Source organism: Emydura macquarii, unplaced genomic scaffold (assembly GCF_026122565.2).
Source record: "Emydura macquarii macquarii isolate MOO-44397 ecotype Brisbane River unplaced genomic scaffold, CSIRO-AGI_Emac_v2 contig_2205, whole genome shotgun sequence".
Classification (NCBI taxonomy): domain Eukaryota; kingdom Metazoa; phylum Chordata; order Testudines; family Chelidae; genus Emydura; species Emydura macquarii.
Window position 1 is genome coordinate 12706618 of NW_027132342.1, and position 24593 is coordinate 12731210.

The window sequence follows — 24593 nt, forward strand, 5'->3', positions numbered from 1 at the left end:
GTGGCAATAATTTTTTCTCTCTGTTATAGAACTCAAAAACAACTGAAGGAATTTTGCTCAGACTCTTTTTTTTTTTTTTTTTTTTTTTTTTTTAAAGCCCTTCTGAACAGAGACCAATTTTTCAAACCTTTCATTCCAAAAAAAGAATGATCTGAGCATGTGAAAACAGAGTTAGAGCCAAAGCTGGTTTTTTGCCTTCAATATAGTGGTCACTACCCAAAAAATGCTATAAAATTTCCCTACCTCACAGGGGAGTTGTGAGACTTAATTAATTAATATCAGTACAATGTTTGGAGAGATACTTCATTTCTAGGGCCTGATTGTCTGTCTGCTAATCTGATCTGCTGGCTTCATTGATCGCTGTCTGCATATCACAGTTTATTTTCCATATCTGTTTTCTGAAGATACTTTGAGAGCCACACAGTCAGAGAGAAACAATGAAAGTCTTCTAATGGGCCATATTCTGTTCTCTAGACATGGAAATAGCTTGAGTGATTCTACTGCACTGTAGTCTCTCTTGCGAACATCTTCTAAGGCCTAGTCCAGGTACATATATTATAGGACTGTTAAACATTTCTGATAAGATTTTAACCATTGCCTGTCAGCACCTTGAGGCCTGGCTTTACCCTGTTAGACACAACCCCCACTGAAGTTAATGGGAGTTACGTCTCTGGAACTGAGGGTGGAATTTGGCCGTATGTGTTCAGTAAAAAGAAAAACAAATACTCTGCATTGGAATGTGCTGATTGCCAGAAGCAACATGTTGGAATGCATCTGGTTCCTTTGCACAATACCAAAATAAGCCATCTGATTCAGAATCTGTCTTTTTCTATTATGTTGTAACATAAACTCTGTGTGTAATATTATCATTTTTAGTAACAGTTTAAAGGTCGCAATGCCAGCCTTCAAATTGATGAGTACACCTGTCCCTGAACTTTTAACATACACCTAATGGGGTTCTACATTTAATGTAAAAGAGTGAATGTTAAAAAACATGTTTGTGCGCTACCTACTGTGCAGCAATGAAGTCCAGGATTATGGTCAGGGAGAGTGATTTACACAGAATGAAATGGCCAAATGCTGGTTTTAAAATAGGTCATTCTAGAATTGTATGGGAGCCTGCGAGGGTGTTTTTCTGTTTTTGTTTTGATTTCCCAGTGGTGGTGTAAGACCCTTTATCTCTTTTAAAGATGATATGGCATGGTTTGTAAGAATGATGTCTGTGTCCAAAATTTCTCTCAGCATATACTCCTGCTATTCTGTTGGTTGCCTTCTTCTGCTCAGCAATGACTGAATTTCAACGGTACCGTGTTTATGTAGCTAATAAAGGCACAGCCCTTGGGGAAGGGACAAAGGTAGGTTTAAGACCTTTGTACCTTTGGGATTCTGCTTTGCTCTGGGGACCTAAATAGCCCTTATCATAATTTACATAGCTCTGGGATTATGGCAGGTTCTCAGGGCTGCCTTTGACTGCTATGACCATGCCCTCTGCACTGGGACTTGTGACAGGGCCAGTACAGGGTTGCTTATGGTAACTGAAGTTGCCTTCCCTAGAAGAATTATCCCCAGACCCTTGTGGGCTTGTCTGCAGCCCATATACATCACCACAGCATATAAACTTCCACAGCAGATGAACTATAATGGACAAACTAATTTGATGTTGAAAATGAATAATGAACACAAGCTGCTCTATCACTTTCTGTTCATGCATGATAATTTAACTGGAAAGCAAAAAGGTTTTGCCATATATTTTCATTGGAAAACTACCTGGGGAAGAGTAAACCGGGTTAGGGAAGAAGAAATGAAAACTACAATTTTATTAATCATCAGTTTTTTCCTTTTCAGGTGATCTGGTGTCTCGAGCAATGCATCACCTTCAGCCACTCAACTCAAAGCAACATGGCAATGGCACTCCAATGCACCACAAGCAGGGATCACTATACTGGGAACCCGAGGCTTTGTACACTCTCTGTTATTTTATGCATTGTCCACAGATGGAATGGGAAAACCCTAATGTTGAGCCTTCAAAAGTTACCCTGCAGATTGAAAGGTAAGATCCGATTTGTGATATTTAATAAAGATGTTTATATTATATTGTGATATTTATAAAAATGTTTTATTAATAAATCAGCATTGCTGGCTAATTGATAATTACAGGCTATGCAAAATATATTTCAGTGCAGTCTGTTTTGGTTAGAATCACCTTGAAATAAATTTCTCTTGCAATGAAGTGCTCCTCTGCTGACCTAGTATATATCAAAAGTGACATCCAGTGGCTACGTACAGCAGATTGGTTCCAGATGTGTATTTTGTAAAGATTTCCTTTTTCTTTCTTTGTCTTTTGACTGTTCTGTATTTTGGAAAGGAAAATTAGAGGTTCTATTTCTAACCTAACAGGTTTGGGTTTAAATGTGTTTTTTTACAAATTAATGGGATTCGACAACTGTAATTTGGCAAGTGTAAAATGAATAGAATTTTGTATATAAAGGACAGACTGTAAAATATATTGTGCAACAGCTATACTGATTGCATAGGCATGACTCATACTTCCATTCAAGAGTAACCTTGGAGCTTCTATTCTCCAGGATCATAAGTGATGCATGACTTTTGGGAGGCTGGAGATGCTGGTCGTATTACTTTTGATATAGCATTTGATGATAACTAGAGAAAACAAAGGTAGAAAGAGAATGACAGGCTAGATGTCAGCTCAATGTCCTGTCTAAGAAGATGGGGAGAAGGAAACACTGCTGTAAACTCTAGATCATTCCACTGCAAAAATGAAATGAAACCATTTTTTCCTTTCAAGAAAGGAAATATTATCTATTGTCAAGGAACCAGAAACTCCTGAGTTGTAAGAAATCATGAGAATCCTGAAATCATGAGAATCTCAACTTTCATTTACAATATAAAGAAAAAGTAAAATTTTAGCACCCATGGTTGTAGAGAAGAGCTGGAAAACGTGATCCCAGGTGCTCAGAAATCAGAAGTGAAATAAAAAGAACCCCAAGTTTATTATTTTTTAAAATCTCAGGATTTTTCAGCCAGCCTTATGATTTTTTTTTTTTTTTTGCCCCGTGGGCGGAGACGCTAACTCATGTGTTTTGAATGCTTGAGGTTAGCAATACTGCCTGGAAAGCTATAATAATGGACAAAGTTAAAGAATCTCCCTACCACTAAAAAAGGCCTGATTCTTCAGCTCTTACTGAAATGAATAATAACATTGACTTCAGTGGGAGTACCCATGTGAATAAGAACTGCAGGATCATGCCCCAGTTTTGAAATATTTCTAAGAACTTCTCAATGTTAAGTTGAAAAGGACAAAAATATTTGAAAATGTTTTCTTTTAAGATTTATTTTCATGTTTTTTCCCTTTTCTAAGCTGGTCTGTTATATATATATTTTTGTAGTACTTCGGATAAGTATTACATAAAACTCAAGTCAACTTTGTTTTTTTAATACTCTAGCAAACTATCTTTCTTTGCAAGGCCCATTTAGTAGCTGTGGTTAGAGCCAGAGTAAGTATCTGTGTTGTTGCCAGGAGCTTGTGGTTAATTTTGGAAAGAACAGAGATTTCTTCTATTGCCTAATCAAACATGCTTTAGTAGTTAGTACCAGAAAACGCAAGTGGAAGTGAGACAGAGTAAAATATATGCCCAAATATTTTGCACTGAAGTGTGTTCTATAATGTACTGTACCAGCTGTATGTAACCATCTAGTGCTTCTTCACAGAAGAGATTGATTAAGCTGACTTCCATTTAGTGCTTTGAAAATTTTCTCTTTTAATTTTCCACTGAAGAATACCAGTGGTATTCCTTATTGTACAGTCACTCGTTATGGCCAGTGACTTATCTCTAGCATGTTCAGTTTTCATTATGTTTTTATAACTTCTGAGGGAGTAGGATTGTTAAAACATGAGATTTTTGTATTTAACATTTCTAAACCTCATGCTTTAATTTATCTAAGTTCCAGATTCTCTCTTCTTCTAATGCTGTTCAACTGATTTTACATTGACAAAAAACAAAAAGAAGAAAATGTAGGGCCAAATTTTCTACCCATTCTCTGGCTCCTTTGTTGTCACTCTGGTGGTGCAAAAGAGCCAGAAACTGAGTGACTCTGGCCATAGGAAAATTTCCCTGGCATGGTGGAGTCCTTAGGTGTCATGAAGCCAATGCCACTATCTTCCAGTCCCAGCATAAGGATCATGCTGAGTGCAGGGAGGAACAGGGAGAAGATGTGGCCAGAGTGAATTGTGCTCTAGGCTTATGGGTGGCCCCTTGGAAGCTGTTACCGGCTGCTCAACTTAGAGCAGCTCCTAGCCTTCTCTAAAATACACAAGTATTGGCATTGAACCATCTTGGAATTCAGGGAGTTGCAACTGGCTCCCTGATTGTTCTTCCTGCTCCCTCTGTTGCAGAAGCTGCATGCAGTAGAGAATCTGGGTTGTGGTCTTCATTGTCTATTATTATTTGTATTATGGTAACATCTAGGACCCCAGCCCCATTGTGCTAGGTGCTGCACAAACATACCAAAAAGATGGTGACTGCTCCAAAGAGCTTACCATCTAAATGCATAGAACCAGATTTTACCTTTGAATAAATCTGGCCCATTGTATTTATGTAATATTTCTCTGTACTCAGCTAGTATTTGGTTTTTTACTGAGGTAAATGAAGATGAGTGCAAGATATTTATCTTAATAGACTATATTAACTAAAGGGGGGAGGGTGTTGCCAACTCTTGCAATTGTATTAATTTTGATATTGGTGGGGGGTTTTCATAAAGCCCCAGCTCTTGGAGTCATGGATTATAGGAAAATCTCAGCTTTTATTAATTAAATAAAAGTAACTATCTAGTGTTCATGTTTGCAGAAAAAAGCAGATAAATGTGATCTGAGTGTATCCTAAGGGCTCAAAAAACAGAAGACTAAGAAATAGGTCCCCAAATTTATTATTTTTCAGTCATATGATTTTAAAACCAACTTTATGATTTTCTGAATGTTTCAATGGGATTGGCAAAACTGGGTCAATCAGTCAGCTGTGGTTGGTTGGTAGTTCCATAGGAATTGTCATCTTGGTCTCCTGTTTTTCAGAATGGCCTATGCCAGAGGCTATAAAATAAGAAAATAAAAAGTGGTGCATGTGTCCAATTACACAATTTTTGCTTAAATAGCTTATATTTTATTGGAATTGTCCTCGTTACATGTTAAAGGTGTGAATGCAATTCAAATACTTCATCCATCCTCTCACTGAGAGCTCTGCTGTACATGATTTCCCCCATTTCTACATCTCTTCTTTCATTTCATCCTACTCTCCCTATTGATACCTATGCTCTTCCCAATGCAAACTTCCTCTCTAGGTGCCCCTTATGCCTTCGCAGTCTCAATTTCCCACCTTCTTTCATGCTAAGCCTATGAGTGTTGTGGTGCACTTTTCACATAACAGCCACCTGCTCCAGGTGCACGAAGTGTGAATTTGAATGCAGAGGGAGCAAATTCATTTGGAATGAAATTAACCCATGCAGAGACCCCACACAAGCCAATACACCATGCACATCCTATTTTGAGTATGGGCTTACGTGAGACTTGACTAGTGCATAGGCCTTGTACTGGCCTTCTGCACAGAGGTGAATTTCACTCCCAGTTCATTCGCTCTCTCTACATTCAGATCCCTCTTAGAAGCATGTTTCTTTTGCAAGTCCTTCAAATGACAACAAGCCATGCATTTAATGTATGTATAATTAAAATAATCACCCTATATATTGCATATAATAATAAAAAGCAACTGAAGGCTATTCCACTCCTCTCTTCATGTATCAGTCATGTTCTAGCTATGTTTATTTAGGCGTAGATCATGCCTGGGCGGGTCCTACATGGCCATCCTGGGGAGTCAGGCCCTTTGCGCCCTCTCTGTGAATTGGACTTTCATGCGTCATGGCTTCAGGCGCTTTTGGGGAAGATCAGGGATTTCATGTGAAGCGAGTGGGCAAAGGATGAGTAGTGCTATGACTCTGCACCTGCCACCCAGATTCTTTCATCCTGATATCAGGTCAGAAGTGAGATTTAAGTGATGTAAAGGACTTGGGCCAGATTCTCTGGTTCACTAAGGCCACTTCATGCTGTATACGAGCCCAGAGAAGGTCAGTGAAGAATTCCCTGCGTGCATCAGAGCTCTCTGCTGGCAGAAAGCTCTTGGAAGCGGCACTGCTTTTCCTGCTCCCTTGACGTAAGGGAACGAAGGGGGTGTGTTGGGGCAATTCCATGGTGCAACATGGATGGGATGGGAAGGTGAGGGGAGGGGAGGAGGCTTGCTGGAATGGCACTTCATTACACCCCGTCCTACCCTGGTGTAGATTCGGGCTCCTTCTCTGCAGCCCTAATTGGGCTGATGCTGAGTGTCTCTGAATCAGGGAGCCACAGCCATCTTCCTGCAGCTCCCCCTCCATCCTGTCCAATCAGAGCTTGGATGGAGTGGAGAATAAAACCCCTTTTGCTGACCCTCCGCAGGCAGTTTGAACTGAGTAGTACTTTACAAGTAGTCCCATTGAAAGTAAGGACAATACTCGTGGAGTAAGGATGGCAGAATCAATCCCTTTGTAATTTAATCAAATTTATCTTGGTATGAGTTGTCCTCTGAAACCTGTGCTGTTTTATTGTTCCTCCTGTAGGTGCCTGCTGATTATTTTGGTGAGGGTTTATTCCATTATTTTACCAGGGATTAAGAATAAAGGGAGTGAAAGATGGACCGGACCATAATTATTGGGACATTATTTTCTCTTTCTTTCTTTTTGTTTAATAAAAAGATCTGTACAACATTTGTGTTTTGCTTCTGTGGTCCCTATCCAAGTCTCTAACTCTTACTAAATTATTGCTAGTGATTCTTTAAGAACCTGGGAGGCACAGTATCTGTATTTGCAGATTGTGTGATGTTTCTTTTTCCTAAGTAGTCCCTTACCCACTTTTTATCCGCAGCTATATTGACAAGGTCCTCATTACTTCCTAACTCTCTCTGTAGAATTTCTTTCCTCATTAACAGCTCATTGAAAAAGGCAGCTCAGTAGCTCAGCCATTTTAGAACCATACATTAATTTTATTCACTAGCTTACAGCGCTTTCTCTCTAGTATTTCTTCTCTCCTTATCCCTTGGGCAAGCATTAAGTCATTGTACTGTTTGGCTGCCTTTGTCTTTTCCTTGTAAGCCTTAATTGACTTGCTAGATCCTTGTTTGGTTCCAGTCCTCTTTTCAGTTTTCAGTACAAGATTCTTTTTTTGTCCTTGAACATTGAGGAATCCCTTACAAAGCCCTATGGGTTTATTGCATTTACACATTCCTTCCATACGCACTGGAATTATAGTCTGTGGTGCATTCATTTTGGTGAATGTTCCCCAAACCATTCTCAATCTGAATAATATCCTAAGCCTTGTCTACACACAAAAGTTGTTTTGCTTTAAGCAATACTGGTATAATTAAAGTAGTACAATCCTCCCCAATTTGGAATAGGAATGAAATGAACAGGTATTAGGTACCTTTACACTGGTATAATTGCATCCACTGTAGGGGTTGTACAGATATAACCATTTTGGTTTAAAAAAAAAAAAAAAAAAAAAAAAGTCATGCCCCTAACTGAAGTTATGATACTGGTCCAAAATCTTTGGGTAGACCAAGCCTGAGGACTTGTCTTCATTATGCTGCTCCATCGGCACCACAGACATAGGTGCAGAGGCATCAATTGAGCAGGTCTGGTGAAGACACAATCGGTTGACTACTGAGCACTTTCCCATCGACTCCGTTACTCCATCGGAATGAGAAGCGTAAGCTATGTCGGCGGGAGAGCATCTCCTGTCAACATAGCATAGTGAAGACTGTGCAGCTACTTACATAACCTAACATAACTGGTGTCCCTTACATTGATCTGGCCGCGTAGTGAAGACAAGCCCTGAGAAAAGGCCAAGAATAGTGGAGCAAATTATCAGGTACATAGATGAATAACAACTAAACTTTTCATAGTTTAACTGAAAATGTCAGATGGTGAAATTCTGGCCATGTTGAAGTCAGTGGCAAAACTCCAGTTGACTTCAATAGGGCTAGGATTTCACCAAGAGACTGTAAAAAGAAAGTCCTAAGTTCAGCTTTTGTGTCTCTTTTTACCCTTCTGTCCTAAACACCAAGCTTCCAATTTTTTTAATCTCTTCAAAACCAGTGGTATTGGCAGCTGCCAGCGGTATGCTAGATTGCACATGTTATGGAAAATATCTTAGGCAGTATTTGTAGCTCAGCTGTCAGATAGTATATCCTTGCTGAGCTTGTGCTGTACACTCAATCTAATTTATCAAGCTAGACTTATGCTGTCCATGTGATTGCTTTATTTTTTAAAATGCAGAGAACTCTGTTAATGCAACATTAACAGACATAACATATAATGTAGAACATTCAAAGTTGTATTCCCCAAAGCAATTGTAACTCTGGTTTCTTTCAGTGTATTTATATCACTCTGTGTGTGCGTGTGCATGTGCATGTGTAGTGTCAATTTTTATACCAAAATATCTGTGCAATTTATCAGAGTTACAGTTCCTATAGGAACCATTACTTTGACTCTTTTGCTTTTAAAATCTCACCATTAATTGCATTAGTGTAGGCTTTTAAAATGTCCTCAGTATTTTTAAAACAAGACAGTAAAAGAGTGATTGCACATTCAGTTAGTGACATGTGCCAGATAATCTGGGTAGACTGGAGCACTGAAATCTTGGTATGTTAAAAATGTAAGCCAAATTCTCCCCTCAGACGGTTCCAACTCTAGTCAATTCAGTGACATTGGCCTGCATAAGTGAGAGGAGAATTTATCCTTTAATTGAAATAAAAAATAGCATGCTGTGCATACACAGTATGCAATTTTCAAACATTATTAAGTTTGATCATTCTTAACTAGGGCTTTGGTCACTGGAATCCACCAGTAGCATGGACCTATGTGCCACTGGATCCCAGTCCAGAATCAGGACCCACATGTCAAAAGTACTGTGCTCACTGAAGACTAGGGCCATTGTAACTGAAGATATGAATATAAAACATTTTGAGCACAAAAAGTCATTTGAAAAATGTATTAATAATTGGAAGAACACCATTCTCTGGTTATTCTAACAATGGCCCATATGTATATTATCAAATTTTCTAAATTAAAATGGACCTTTTGAATGAGAACAAATGTGAAAGATTTCAATTAAAAGGACTTTTTGAAAAGAGAAAGAAACGTTATCTCCCTAAGAATCAAGGCTTAAAATGAAAGTGGCTTTTCATTCATAACTTTAGAGTTATTGGCTCAAGACTGTAATCGAAAATAACTTTTCTTTTAATGGCATAAGTAGAAAAATTCTCACTTAATTATGATCATCCTCTTTTCAATTCCCTTGGCAATTATTTTGATCACTTTGTAAATAATAAATTCTGCCACCTGTACTCCCATTGAGCAGTATCCCCTTTGCAAGTGTTCCCCTGCAAAAACCAGTCACATCTTTGTTGAATGTAGACCATCATCTAATTAAATCTCATGATAGACCTGGAAAGTAAGTAAATACATACTACTATCCCCATTTTACAGCTTGTGAAACTAAGGCACATAAGTAATTACCCCAAGGTCATTGTGAGAGTCACATATGAGCTGAGATTAGAACTTGTGAATTTCTCTTTCGTAGCCTTGTACTCACACCTCTACCCCAGTCCTTTCTCTAACAATTTGCTTAATAGTAATCAGTACATATATCAAATTTCATATCAGTAAAGTTGTAGCTGGGTGTCTGAAGGACAGTAGCTTTTAAATACAAACCTGGAAATACAAAGACTGAAGGATTCTTGTAGCTTTAATTTTTCTTTAAAAACTGAGCTTCAGACCCACACAAAAATAATGAAGTATCATATTAGACATTAGATTGCACATTTTTCATTCTCTTCTAGCTATCCTTTTTATCCTGTTTTTATGTCATTATACTGCCACTGCTAACAGTAAATAAAGAAGAAAGCCTGAAACAACATATAAGTAAGAAGGGAGTTTTAAATCTCTGAGTATGCCAGGAAACAACGAGAGAAGAACAATGTGCATCTTGAAAGCGTGTTAGTTATTTAGGAATATCTTTAAGGCAACTTGCATATTGCAAGGAAAGGAATTTGCTATAACACCTTATATAGCTAAAGTAACATTATTAAGAATAATGAATAGATCCTGTATTATATCCTGTGTTTATAATTCATTCCATTCCATATTACCACTCTGGAACATTTCAGCCCCCAGAAATAAGAAAGAGACTTGATATGTGGGAGCACTGGGCCCAGAGGAGTAGTGTCTGTGTTGCCAGATCTGAGGGAGATTTGAGGACAGGAGAGCAGGCCAGCCAATTGTCACATGAAGAGGTGGGGATTGCCAACCAGCTAGTCCTTGCAGATGTCCGGAAAGGAGAGAGTTAGCAGGCCACTGAGCTTTCCCAGAAGATACATATGAGAAATGGGGAGCACTGGTACTATGTAAATAACCAGTTTTTTGGTTTGGTGGCCCAGCTGAAAAATGCAATTTAAAAAATATCATTTTGGGGCATTGCAAAACAAAATTTTTGAAAAATTTTCTGTGAACAGAGAATGTAACGTTCATTTTGGATCAAACAAAATGTTGTGTTCAGCCCAAAACAAAATGTCTTGTTTAGTCTTTAGGTTTTTTCTGATTGTAACAACATTGCAAATTTGATATGACTTCATGAAATGTTTCCGTCAACCCAAATCTGCATTTTTTTAGTGAAAATTTTTTTTGCCGAGCTCTAACACTGGGCCTCTTCAGGAGGACAAGGGGAGTTACATCTGGAGAAGGGAATGTCCCAGACTGGCCTGGTGCTGGTCCCAATTCAAGGATGAATCTTGGCTATGGAACATTTGAGGAGCACTACTGCGCATATAAAATAATGTCCTGTAGCATGACTTGACTTGGGCACCTCACTCAGTTTCACTGGAATAACACGGGTGTAAATCAGCGTGGGAAGATGGGAGGTTTGGCTACCTCCCAAGCAGAAATCCACAGATGGATCATTTTACAAAGTTTCTCCCCACTTATTCTGTTGGGGCTATGGGTTGCCTGTTACCTGCAGAGCAGCCCGGCCTGTATTATGTTTCTTAGGCAATTTCAGTTAGGCCAGAGGAGGAGAATATTTGTCCCAACTGGCCTTGCCATCACCCAGTGCAAGGGTGAGCACTCCCTACATCTTGTAAAGGAATGGGGGCAGTGAACCAGAGATTCCTGAGCACGCTCTGCACACACGCACACACACAGGAGCGGGGGCATCTGCACATGGAGAGCCTCCTCCACATCCAGATCCAAAGTCACAATTTACTTTTCGTCACATAGGCCCCAGTTCAAGAAAACAAGTGCTTAAATCCATCTCTGTTTGGGACAGTACCGAAGCACGTTGACTTTGTCGGGACTTAAACTCGTGCTTAAAATTAAGGTGGGCATAGGTGCTGTTCCGAATAGGGACTCTGCCCTGAAATGGGATCTAATGCCAAATAGCCCAGAATCTGATCTGAACCTGACTGAAGTCAATGATGTCACTCTAGATATATCCCATTGGGTAATCAGAATCTGGCCCAGAACATTCATGTTTTTGTTATATAATAATTTAATTAAAATATACACTTAAAAAAGGGTATCCAGGTCACTAGTGTGATATGTACCTGCTCTTGACTATAAAGGCAAAATAATGCAGCAGTCAAACTCTCTTAGATATAGTCCCTTTGTATAGTGAAGATAAACCAATTAGATACACTTAATAATACAATACCTGAGCATAATAGTATTTTTCTCATGGTGTGATTAGGAAATGTCATGTTATCTTGTAGACTGCAACATCCCTATAACTTTGTGTTCCTCATTGTCCCTCAGTACTTCACATGCTGCGTAAACCCTTGAAGGGTATTTTTAGCCTATTTCAATGGACCATATATGATTTTCTCCTCAAAAAAGAATATATATATGCCATGTTGTGTGTTCCCTTCATGAAAAATAGCATTGCTGTACAGGTAAATTCCATGCCTCTGTATGAAGTGGAACCGCTCACAAAATCTTCTGCCATCTTCTATAAAATACTGATGCGGCCCTCTTTAGGCTTTAACTATATGAAATAACCAATGTTCATTTTAATTTGATTTCTTTATTAAAATTTGCAAAATGTAAATACAAGAAAAAATGTAAAATATTATAGTATTATGGCTAAAATTCCTGTAAACAGTGTTGCCTGTTCATAAATATAACGGGACAAATTTTCTGCTGGTTACCAAGTGTTTGAGTTGCAACAGAAAGGGGCAGTAAGGAAACCAGTTATGTCTCCCTGATGCACAGATAAGCCTGCCGCAGTTTAAAGTAAGTTTATGATGCATTTTAGACAGTACTGTCCTCCCCTGTTTGTATCTTGTGATTTGTATTGGAAGGTTAAATGCAAATGCCCATTTCTGTGACCCAGCCTATTTTTACCCTTCTGGGTTGTAGCCTAAAATTTACATTTTTCTATTAATTATTTTTTTTGCAGCTTGTTTTGGATGTAATTATGTTGGTGTCTGCAACCCATCCTGAGCATTTTTACACCCCAATTGCAGTGTATGGGCTTCCGAACCTGTGTACTGCCTTCTGTAGCTCCTCTTTCTGATAAACTGGCCCTCCTTTGTTCCTTTTCTTTGATGACACACTATTTTTTTGCTCATGATAACGGTGCTGAACCTGCTTGCTTTCTTCAGGATTACTGCCAGTTGCTTACAGTGAGTTTTCTACTTTCAGCTGGGTGTTTTTAGAGACAGTCCACTATGTTGATGTGGGCAGCCACAAACCATGACACACGTTATTGAGGACTGCAAAATGACTCAACTTCCTGAGGTCTTCGTGTCTTGAACATCATTGATAAGAACCCTTGAATTGACCAGATTGCATATGCCAAATAATAATAAATAAGCTAGGTGTTCAAATTTACATGGTTGTTACTATTAGCATGATTGTTACTACTGGCCTGAGAAGTCCTAGACACCTTCCAGCTTTGCTCAAACCATATTAATTTTCAAAAGCAGCAATCTAGTTCCCATTGAGAAGGTGATGACCATCCCTTCACTATAGACTCTCATTTCCTTCAGTAATTCCCAAGTGTTTGAATAAATTCAGTCCTGCTCCTGCCCCATCTTCTCCAGCACACATGGAGAGTTCCAGTCTCCCATTGCCTTGCAGTTATTGCATGGACTGTTTCAAAAAAGTAGTGTTTCAAAAAAGGCAATTTTTGCAGCACTCAACATGAGGTTTCTAAATAGTCTTTTATATGTAGCCTCTGGGACATCTTTCTTGCAATTCTTTGTCATTGATACCAATATGCAGATAGATAAAGTCCCTTATAGCTAGTAGACAACAGACTATTTAATTCTCTTGATCTTTGCACATTCTTCTGTCTGTTTGGTTAGCGATGGAATCGCCTACTATCAGTCTCTTGTTCTCAATTATTCAACACTACTAGGTCTTCTTCTCCTGGAGAGAATTCCTTAGGCCATAAGGATTAAGGAACCAGGAATAGTCATTCTTCCCTGCCTATTCTGGAAAGTTGGTCATCCAGGACGTCACTGAAGAAAAATTTCAGGGGGTTGGGAGATTGGGGCAAAGGTGTGTTAGTATATAGAACATTATATGTGATTATATTATATCCTGCAAAGTCTGTGATGATGTGGAACACACAATGGAGCATACAGACCTATGAAAAGTCTGGGTGGGGTGAAACAAATGACACCCCTGTACGTCATATCTGGAGGCGTCCTTTGCCTTCTTTAGCCAAAATACACTGGCAGCGTCATTCAAATAACCAGGGGAGCCAGATCTGCTGATCAGAGGCTCTACCACCTTCCTTATATGTCCTATTCAGCCCCAAATATATCTTTGTCTCATGTAGATAATCTAGTTCAGCAATCCTGCCCTCAAGGGACTAATGCTTGAACCCCAAGTGCTCAATTTATGATGCAATAAACTGGGAGTCCTTTATAGTGACTAAATTTCTACCGGCTTGCTGGCTCCGCTGGCCATATCGTACTAACCCACCCTGATCCTAGTTCATTGTTTGGTAACTTTATCTACCTTCTTGTTACCGGCTCTGTTTTGACTAGGTTTAAACAAAATGTCAAGGTCTCTGGTACTTTTTAATTTTCTTTATATCAGGTGAACTATCACTGAGCTCCCCTAGGCTGACTCCTTGCTCTGGTTGCTCCTCCAGCTACCTATCATTCATTCACTTCCTGGAGTGGGAGGTTTAAAGGCCAAACCACAGCCCCTCTCTGTGCTCAGCCACAAGCACACATGCTAACCAGCACACTTGTAATACAGCCAAATGTTTTTACAATATTCCCAGCAGCTCTTCTTTAAAGCAGCCAGCAGTTGTAGTCACACAGGCACTCTCCCAGTTCTGACCACCACCACTACTGTCACTACAAATTAGGTGGTTCATGGAACAATCTTCTCATGGAAGTCTGCGAGGATGCATTCTTTTCTCATCAGCTATTCTAGGATTCAGTGGCAAGCTCTCGAGGATGTAAAGGCCTCAAACACAGTCTCTAGTCTGGAGGGTGATTTTTTTTTTAAGTGAAAAGGTCAAGTCAGCAGATGACTGAATAATTTAAGAGATTTTCAAAAGGGGTCTAAGGGATTTAGGAGCATATGCACCATTGAATGTCACTGGCACTTGGGCTCCTAAGTCTGTTAGGCACTTTTGAAAACCTCTCCCTTAAAGACTACTAATATCAGACTCATACAAAGAAAAGTCTTCAAAAGAAGAGTAAATGGAATAATATTACTTAAAGCTATGAATGAGGAAAAAGATGCTCCAAGAGCTCAACATCCTATTAAATCAGATGTCCCAAGGTGGGTACTTCCTGAGTAAGATTGTGTATGTAAAGTTTAAAGTATTTGCCCAGTGGGCACCTAACTCAATCAAATGGGCTTTTTTAACCATGCTGTGAAAAGGGAATACAAGGAAAAAGAAAGGGGGAGAGTGAAAGAAGAAAGATAGCCATGCAATTCTTGATCATTTCTTCAACCTGCTTCTCCATCTCTGGCCACCAGACATATTGTTGCAATTGTCTTTTGGATAGACCCATCCCCCGATGTCCTTCATGTGCCAGGTGAATCAATCATTCTCTCAGAAGTGTAGGCATGACAAGACGGTCAGTTATCAAAATCCATTTCTTTACAAGGGACAATTCACATGATGTACATCTATATAGTTGCAAGTGTGCTGGTGTCATCGTCTTGTATGGCCATCCACCGACTATGTAGCTCTTTAGGTCCAGAAGGGCCCACTCTGAGACTGTGATGGCACTGATAGTGATGATGGAAAATCTATTAGTAGGACTTGCTCCATCACGTAATCTTGTTCCTGCCTCTCCAGGTATTAGGAGTCATCTGAGACAAGGGATACCGCCTAAAAGATTGGAAGACTGTTATCGGACTCAAGTGACAGTTGGAAGTGATTGATTAAAGTCTTACGATGGTGATTCTAAAGGGGGAAGGGTGTGTTGTATGTAGCTAGGGGCCAATAACTACCCCAATTTAAAAGTTTGTTGCAAGGTGGTTTCTGTATATTGAGTCCAGGAACTACAATTCCCAGGAGGCACCTGGGGAGGTAGACGAGAAGGAGGAGAAAGAGGAGGAGTGGAAGAATGTGAGCGCTGTGAAAGAGTGGAGGGAATAAACCTGACCTTTGCTATTGTTAAGCTTCCTAAGTCTTCCTCAGAGAGGTTTAGGTACAAAAGCATGGTCAACTCCTGGTAGAACAGTGGGCTGAATATGCTTTCTGGGAATGGAAGTTGCACATATTTTGGCCCTGTCTATGCTAATGGTCAAACCATATTCAAACATGGTTGCGTGGGGGACCAGAAGGGTACTGTATTTAACCCTAGCTGTTAACTATTCCTAGCATACACACAGCTTTGTTAAGTATATGTAATAGTTTTTATAATACTGAAAAGAAAATCCATGTCCTCACTGATGCCAGACCCAGTTTTGATTGTAATGTGCAAGTAGTGTTAGTAGAAGCAGTGCGAAACTGAAGAGCTGAATGAAAACAACGTGTTGCAGAAGAGGTTTGGGCCAAATTGTAAATGAGTTTTGAGCATCTGATTTTAAAAAAGCACATGACACAGTAGCAGGTAAATTCCCCCAATTTTCATGTCCGGTATTTATAATAGTTTGAAATTGAACAGTAGTAGACTTTCAAAAATATAATCTGTGAAGCATCCCGCAGATACCTCAAAAATACAGTGGGGTCAGTAGTACTCAGCCTTCAACAATTCAGCCATTCATCATTGTGCTGCAGAGAGCCACAAAATAATAATTTGGTGAAATTCTGACATTGCATCAGGCTGAGACAATACAGTATTTGGAAACTTCCTCACACATCATCTACCTTCTCTCCCCTTCTCTTGACTACTGGGTTGTGTGGAAAGATTCTCCGACTCCCTCTTTCTGCTGGTGGCAAAGCGGGAAGGAAGCTCTGACTGACACGCAGGTATCAGCCAGAATGAGGTGTGTTCCTGTGAGTGGGATTCTACTTGCTTTTCCAGAGACCCATTTGAAATATGTGGATTGCCAGGCAGATGCGTGGACCTCAAAGCCACCACTTACAGGGCTATAAAGATAAGCAGTTCATGAGCTATGGTTTGCGTTTCACAGGCAAAAAAACCACTCCATTCTGTACTGGAAATGGTGCAAGTCAGCTGCCTGGTTTAGACCCTGCCTGCAGTTTGCTGAGCTAGTTTGATCACTCTCTAATTTTGATGTTAAAAGATAAATTGCACTAACTGTCATGTTTTTCTCTTCCTAGGCCATTCATAGTGCTACCACCCCTGATGGAATGGATCAGAGTTGCTGTGGCTCATGCAGGGCACCGACGCAGTTTCTCTGTGGACAGTGATGATGTACGGCAAGCAGCAAGGCTCTTACTACCTGGAGTTGACTGTGAACCTCGACAGTTAAAGTAAGTCTGTGCAAAGAAATGTTTTGAAAAACCTGTAGCTCTTTCACAGTGACAGTGATTTAACAAGCAGACTAAGGGCTTTATTATGTCCTTAGATGTGCAGAATGCTCATTCTCTTCACTGTATATCTTGTAAAATCAGCTACTATATTCATTCACATGCCTGCACGAGCCAGTTTCATAGGCTGCATGGTAATATGTGTCTGCATACCTAACAGCTGGATCAAGCTCTGAATCCACTCATAAAATCTTGGTTTTTTCTATTACCATTATATTCTGCTTTATAATGAGAGACTGAAGTCTTCAGGTAATTATGTCTACTTCACTATGTTCCTGTTACAAAATACTGAGATGTAATTCATAGGACTGTATATATTATATTGTCTTGTTGTCTGCAGTAGTGATTGAAACAGCACATTTGCAGATAAAACCAATTATTGCAGTAAAATTGCATTTTTAATCCTGAAATCAGGTCTGAAAAATTCAATTCTTATTTTTAAATTCTTCTCTTGTTCTAATAGTTTTCTAAGGAGGTCCTAAAGTATATGTTTTCAGTATATGTCTTTAATGTGCTGCCTTGTCTTACTCATATATGCATGTATAAAACAGCCTCCTAGTGCATACTTGATTCCGAGATATATTTGTTTTAGATGTTTATATGAAATGACCTTATGAATCTGTCAAAAACGGAATTATTCATCAAAGTTGCTTTATAGCTTCAGCACACAGTATAGCTGCCAGTCATCAGACACTACGTTAGAGACTAGTGAATTCAAACCCAAGCTCATATTTTTCAGAGCTCGGTTGCTTATACTCAGGTGATATATGTATGCTTTCCTGCAACAGAGAAGCATAGAAATTATATACATGATTAGCTATGACAATCTGCATCATAGTAGATGTATTTTGTTGACTCTGATTTACCGATACTCTTTCACTAAATAGTATAATATTTTATTTTGAGACTGGAGTAATGCTTTCTTGGTTGGCAGCACCTGAATATTTTATTAACTAAATATGTTGAATTTAAAAGCTATATCTTGGGATTCATATTTCAAATATTGACTTTACTGCACATGAAGATAAATATTCTGGGCTTGATTGTCAGCAGTACTGAGCGTTTCACTGTTTCAGCTGAAGTCTATGGGATCTGCAGGTGCTCAGTATCTTTGATAATCAAGCACTTCATTTTAAAAAGGCACAAAGAAAAGCCTTTCAGATTGAACTAGTAGGTACACTTGTAGATAAGTCAATATTGTTTCTTCTAGGCCCATGAAAAATAGGGGGAAAAAAACATGTGAAAGAACAAAAATCATGTTTTCATGTGATAAGAATATAGTTTTTCTAAAGTTAGCATATGTATAGAAAAACCCTGACTGTTTTAACCCATTATGCCAATTAAACAGACGTTAACGTTTCAAAACCAGGTTATGTTAGAGTGCATTATAGTTATGTTCCAGATAATTTACTGATTATTGAGAACAAATCAGTGCTGAATTAAAGCAGCCATCCAGAATTCAGGTTATAAAGAAAATAAACTATAGCCACTTTTCAGTTGTGTTACAGTCTGGAATGACAGTGGAAAGTACAAACAAGAATTATTGAAGGTAGACATGAAAGGTTAGTTCTGAGAAAAGAGCTGGATTTGCTGTTGTGTTCTTGACTACATGGGCTTGATTTCCATTCCCATTTCACCAAACTTAAGCCACTTTATACTGCTCTGCCAATGTAAAGGGAACTTCAAGTAAGTATGAATATGACATCTAAAGGCCCCTTTACACTGCCAAAGTGCTCTAGTGTGTGCTTGAGAACTGAGAATCGGGAGCTGCTTCTTTATAATATTGAGATCAAAGGAAAGGCTGCTGCCTATTGGAAAGATATCCAGGGAAGCATCATGACATTAATTTGAAATCTTGCTACTTATAATGTTTTATTTCTGCTCAGTACAGACCCTCAGCACTTCTCATTTTCACCCAGTCCAAGTACCAACCTCTCATTTCTCCCCATCAAGCAGCAACAGCCTTGCATCTCCACAATCCTCATCAAACATCAGTCCTATAATAGCCAAGGCTTTGAAATTTTTTCAAGGGGTGATTCTTCAAATAAGCTGAGGAACTGAGGACAGCTGGAGGATTTTGTATGTAGTCTCATACATTTTAGATTAATTTTTATAGAAACATCCTAATTACTGGGAGCCTAACGCCTGAAAATGTTATCAGTTTTTTCTTAAGGATCTTCTCTCTTACTGGTTCAGAAAGCAAAAATAAAAACAAAACCCCTAAAACAAAATAAAAAGAACCAAAACTAAATAATTCACCGTACACTACATTCTCTGTCCTGTGTCTACCATTGTGACATTGCATCATTCCTCTATAGAATCATAGAATATTGGAGTTGGAAGGGACCTCAGGAGGTCATCTAGTCCAACCCCTGCTCAAAGCAGGACTAACCTCAGCTATATCATCCCAGCCAGGGCTTTGTCAAGCCTCAGCTTAAAAACCCCTAAGGATGGAGATTCCACCACCTCCCTAGGTAACCCATTCCAGTGCTTCACCACCCTCCTAGTGAAAAACTTTTTCCTAATGTCCAACCTAGACCTCCCGCCCTGCAACTTGAGACCGTTGCTCCTTGTTCTGTCATCTGCCACCACCAAGAACAGCCTAGCCCCATCCTCCCTGGAACCCCCTTTCAGGTAGTTAAAGGCCGCTATCAAATCCCCCTCATTCTTCTCTTTTGCAGACTAAACAAGCCCAGTTCCCTCAGCCTCTCCTCATAAGTCCTGTGCTCCAGCCCCCTAATCATTTTTGTTGCCCTCCGCTGGACTCTCTCCAACTTGTCCACATCCTTTTTGTAGGGGGGGGCCCAAAACTGGACACAATACTCTAAATTCGGCCTCACCAGTGCCGAATAGAGGGGAATACTCACTTCCCGTGACCTGCTGGCAATGCCCCTCTTAATGCAGCCCAATATGCCATTAGCATTCTTGGCAACCAGGGCACACTGCTGACTCATATCCAGCTTTTTATCCACTGTTACCCCCAGGTCCTTTTCTGCAGAACTGCTGCCCAGCTCGTCGGTCCCCAGTCTATAGCTGTGCATGGGATTCTTCCTTCCTAAGTGGAGGACTCTGCACTTTTCTTTGTTGAACCTCATTAGATTTCTTTTGGCCCAATCCTCCAGTTTGTTTAGGTCACTCTGTATCCTATCCCTACCTTGCAGGGTATCTACCACTCCCCCCAGCTTAGTGTCATCCGCAAACTTGCTGAGGGTGCAATCTACCCCATCTTCCAGATCATTAATAAAGATGTTGAACAAAACCGGCCCCAGGACCTTGTCAGCTAGACATGGAGCCATTGATCACTACTCGTTGAGCCCTATGCTCTAGCCAGTTCTCTATCCATTTTATAGTCCATTCATCCAACTCATACTTCTTTAACTTGCCGATAAGAATACCGTGAGAGACCGTATCAAAAGCTTTGCTAAAGTCAAGGTATATCACATCCACCGCCTTCCCTACATCCACAGAGCCAGTCACCTCATCATAGAAAGCAATCAGGTTGGTCAGGCATGACTTTCCCTTGGTGAATCCGTGTTGACTGTTCCTGATCACCTTCCTCTCTTCCAAGTGCCTTAAAATGGATTCCTTAAGGACCTGCTCCATGATTTTTCCAGGGATTGAAGTGAGGCTGACTGGTCTGTAGTTCCCTGGATCCTCTTTCCTCCCTTTTTTGAAGATGGGCACTATATTTGCTTTTTTCCAGTCCTCAGGGACCTCCCCTGTTGCCACGAGCTTTCAAAGATAATAGCCAATGGCTCTGAAATCACCTCAGCCAACTCCCTCAGCACCCTCGAGTGCATCGCATCCGGCCCCATGGACTTGTATATGTCCAATCCTTCTAAATAGTCTTGGACCTGTTCCTTCAGCACTGCGGGATGTTCACCTCCTTCCCTTTCTGTGCCACCCAGTACAGCAGTCTGGGAGCTGATCCTGTCTGTGAAGACAGAGGCAAAAAAGGCATTGAGTACCTCAGCTTTCTCCACATCCTCCGTCACTAGGTCGCCTCCCTCATTCTCTAAGGGGCCCACACTTTCCCGAATCTTCCTCTTGTTGGCAACATGCCTGTAGAAACCCTTCTTGTTCCCCTTCACGTCCCTTGCTAGCTGCAACTCCAATTGCGCTTTGGCCTTCCTGATTTCATTCCTGCACGTTCAAACAGTGTTTTTATAATCCTCCCTAGTCATCTGACCAAGCTTCCACTTCTTGTAAGCTTCTTTTTTGCGTTTAAGTTCGCCAAGGACATCTTTGTAAAACCAAGCTGGACGCCTACCATATTTGCTATTCTTTCTGCACATCGGGATGGTTTGCTCCTGTGCCCTCAATAAGATGCCCTCAATATGTTTATTCATGGCCTATTGTTTCAAAAGCATAAGACAAAATTGGCTTCCACACTGCAATATATATAATATAAAAAAGAAGTTTGGAAGAATCTCAAAAGTCTTGGAGTTCAGGATCAGTTCAGATAAAAAAAATCAACTGTTCAGTTTCCTATCTGAACTCCAGCAAGGGGTCTCCTACCAATTCTTGTGACACTTCCCAGCTCATCTCATACACCTATGATCAGGCTCCTGGTATGTAGGTTAGTAAATCATCTCAGACTTCTTTCTCTCCTTCATCTCAACATTTTCTTTCCTTCCTACTCCCACTATTTTCCTTCTAGCTCCGCTCCTCTGTCTTCTGTGTTCTTCTGTACAGAGCAGGGGAACCAATAAGGAGGCAATGAAATCTGTCAAGGAGTGAGTAAGATGGCTGCCTGCCTGCCTGCATGGCAGCTAGGGGATAAATGTGCAACCAAAACTATGATTTTGATGGTAGGATGAAAATGCTGCTGCTTTGTGGGACATAGGGAGAAAGTTAAGGTCTGTTTCAGCAAATAAGAATTGTTGTAGTATTATCCCATCCTCCAGTGTAATGCTCTCCTTCACCAATCCAAATTCCAGTATCTCCAGCAACATCTGATTCCTCTCTTCAGCATTTTCAGATGTCCCCTACCTGCAAAACTGTTTTCCATCCTCTCCTCCTGGCCTGTCCAGTTGCCAATCAACAAATCCCGCTCCCAATCTTTAATACTGAGTTCAAAACCAACAAGAGCAGTGGAAAAAAGTGGAAAAGCCGCCAGGACATATTGAAGGGTGCAAGTCTGCTGACCTGCTCTCCCATCTGGGAAAAGATGAGGGCAGATGATCTGGGTCAGAAAGTGGTAAGCAGCCTCAGAACCTACTCTGCTGAGAGTTAAAGGATAATGTGATATACCAGTTTATTCATCTCATACAGCGTCAGGCAGTGATGGCAAGTATCATATCTACACTAAGTATCATCTGCAGCTTCCCAGATGAAGACCTGAAGGGATCAGTTTTGTCATTTTCCTATGTCTATGTGAAGCCAGTCAGAGAATTAATATGGTGTCATGGTCTGAAGAATCAATACTGTGGTGATACCAAGATCTATATCTGTCTTTTTTTACCAAGCAATTCTATCTTGATACTTTCTCCCTGTTTCACTCAGTTTAGACATTGGGGCCAAATTCACTCCTTTGGTTTTGCTAGCTGATTTCAGATTTCATGCTCCTGGTAGTAATATGTTCACATGGAGGTGGAGCACGGTAGCACAAGCCCCCTGCAACCCAGTTCCAGTGGGGATCCCAGAGCAGGCCGCCGTAGTCCACATCATGACCAGGGCTGACCAACAGAGGCACTGATTTAGGAGTCTGGTGACCCTCTACCAGCAGGGCTGCTCTAGAGCTGCAGTCATAAAATAAAGCTGCTTCCCCCTACAGCTGGGTTATTTCTGCCTGCCTTTCTCTGAGGGTGAACGCATCAACCAGCACAGCTGCTCTTGTAAGTGCAAGGGCTGTGCAGTTTGTCCTCCCTCTCCCCCCATGCTCACATGGCTGAATCTGCCCCTAGATGTGAAACAGCTGGGTGAAACTCAACCCAGATAAGTCCATGTTATTACTGGAAGGAAGGATATAGATTTAGACAATTCTGTCTGTCTGTCTGCACTTCATGATATAATCTGAAGCCTGGATTCTCAGGTCCACTAGGCAGGGCCAGATTGTGCCATTGGAAGCAGCCACTGATGGCCCATGGAGAACTCCCCCTGCTCAAGGGAAGGGAACTCTGCAGGCATAAACCTTGGGAAGGCAACTCTACAGTCCTCTACATTGGCTCTCCCTCCCCTAGGCCCAGCATAAAGGGAAGGAGGGAGGGGTGCAGCCCTGATTTGCACCAGGGCTGGGTGGCTCTGAGTCAGAGAGCTGCATATGGTTCTCTGTGGCTGCCCCTCTCCGCTATGCCCAGGTTGGGAATCAGAGGAGAAAGTCTTGCAAATTTCTTACGCATATTTGAAAGTCTCTTTCATCCACATGCATGCCCCTCCCCTTCTGTATGGATTTTCAGTTAAAAAAAAACTACCTGGAAACATGGGGTGGGGATTACTGATGGAAAATGAGGCCTCATTCACGGGTGGTGTGTTGTATGCTGAAGAAGGAGAACAGAGCACTGAGGAGAGGTGCTCTCAGCAGCCTGTGCTGCCCAGAAGACAGGCTGCTGTGCTGTGAGTCAAGGTTGGGGTTTCATTTCTGTCTCCTGTATGCTGCCGTAATCAAGCCTGGAGGTCATGAACATGAGCATCACAGTGGCCAAGTGCAAATGGAGCAGGATGGGTGCTGTCTCCTGGCCAGTAGCATGTGGAAAAGGGTGTTGTTCACAGACATAGCTATTTGGGTACCCAGAAGCAGCAAGGAATAGGGGAGAGAAAGGATCCATATTAGAATCCACAGACAAGGGCCCTGCTGGTGGAGGAGCATCATGACTCTTTGAGTGATGTCTTGGCTTCATTTGTTCCTTATCTTCGTGCAGTCCAACTAGTCCTTTGTACATTTCTGAGGTGGGGCCCCCATGCAGGATCCCATGTTCAGCCATATCAAAGGCTGCATAGCAGCCCAGTGATATGAGTACAGATATAAGGCCGTGTCCATCATTGCCACCCGTGCTCCCTCGGTTCCATGTCCTGGTAGGAATCCTGACTGAGCGGGCTCCAGGACACTAGATGGCATGGGAGATGAATCTTTGTGAACTTCCCAGTTAGCTTGCTTGGGAAAGGGAGGCTCGTCAGAAGGCAGTAATTAGCAAAATCAGTTGCATCAAGTGAGGGTTCTTTAAGTACTGAGCAGAATTAAGTCCTGTTTAGTGGCGGGACATGCTCCAGCCAGGTCAACAAAGTTCTGAAAGTAGGAGTCGTTTCTGAGCAGGAGCTGAATATAGTTTGGTGATGGTCAGGAGTGACTTCTCTCATCTCTGAAATAGTCAATATTTGTGACTTTTTCTCCTGGAGACAGATCTTGCCACAGTGATCCATGTTTAAGGGGTGTTAGTTAGGATTATTGTAATGATCTTTATTTACAGCTGCCTTTGAAAACCGCTCACACATTGGAGCTATGGTAGACTGCACCAATGTGACTGCTCAGGGATTGTTTTTGCTTCCAAGGGTAGGTAAGAACTTACCTCCACTGTCTGCCTCCTAT

General features: G+C 40.8%; 1 protein-coding gene across 3 annotated transcripts in view; it reads left to right on the forward strand.

The window, feature by feature from the left end:
* Positions 1 to 24593, forward strand: part of ABTB3 (ankyrin repeat and BTB domain containing 3) — a 244069-nt gene that overhangs the window by 163700 nt on the left and 55776 nt on the right. For all 3 annotated transcript variants that reach the window (XM_067559382.1, XM_067559383.1, XM_067559384.1), the window contains exons 3-4: positions 1846 to 2050; positions 16859 to 17011. In XM_067559382.1, coding sequence (XP_067415483.1) covers positions 1846 to 2050; positions 16859 to 17011 — 358 coding nt within the window. The remainder of the gene's footprint in view (positions 1 to 1845; positions 2051 to 16858; positions 17012 to 24593) is intronic.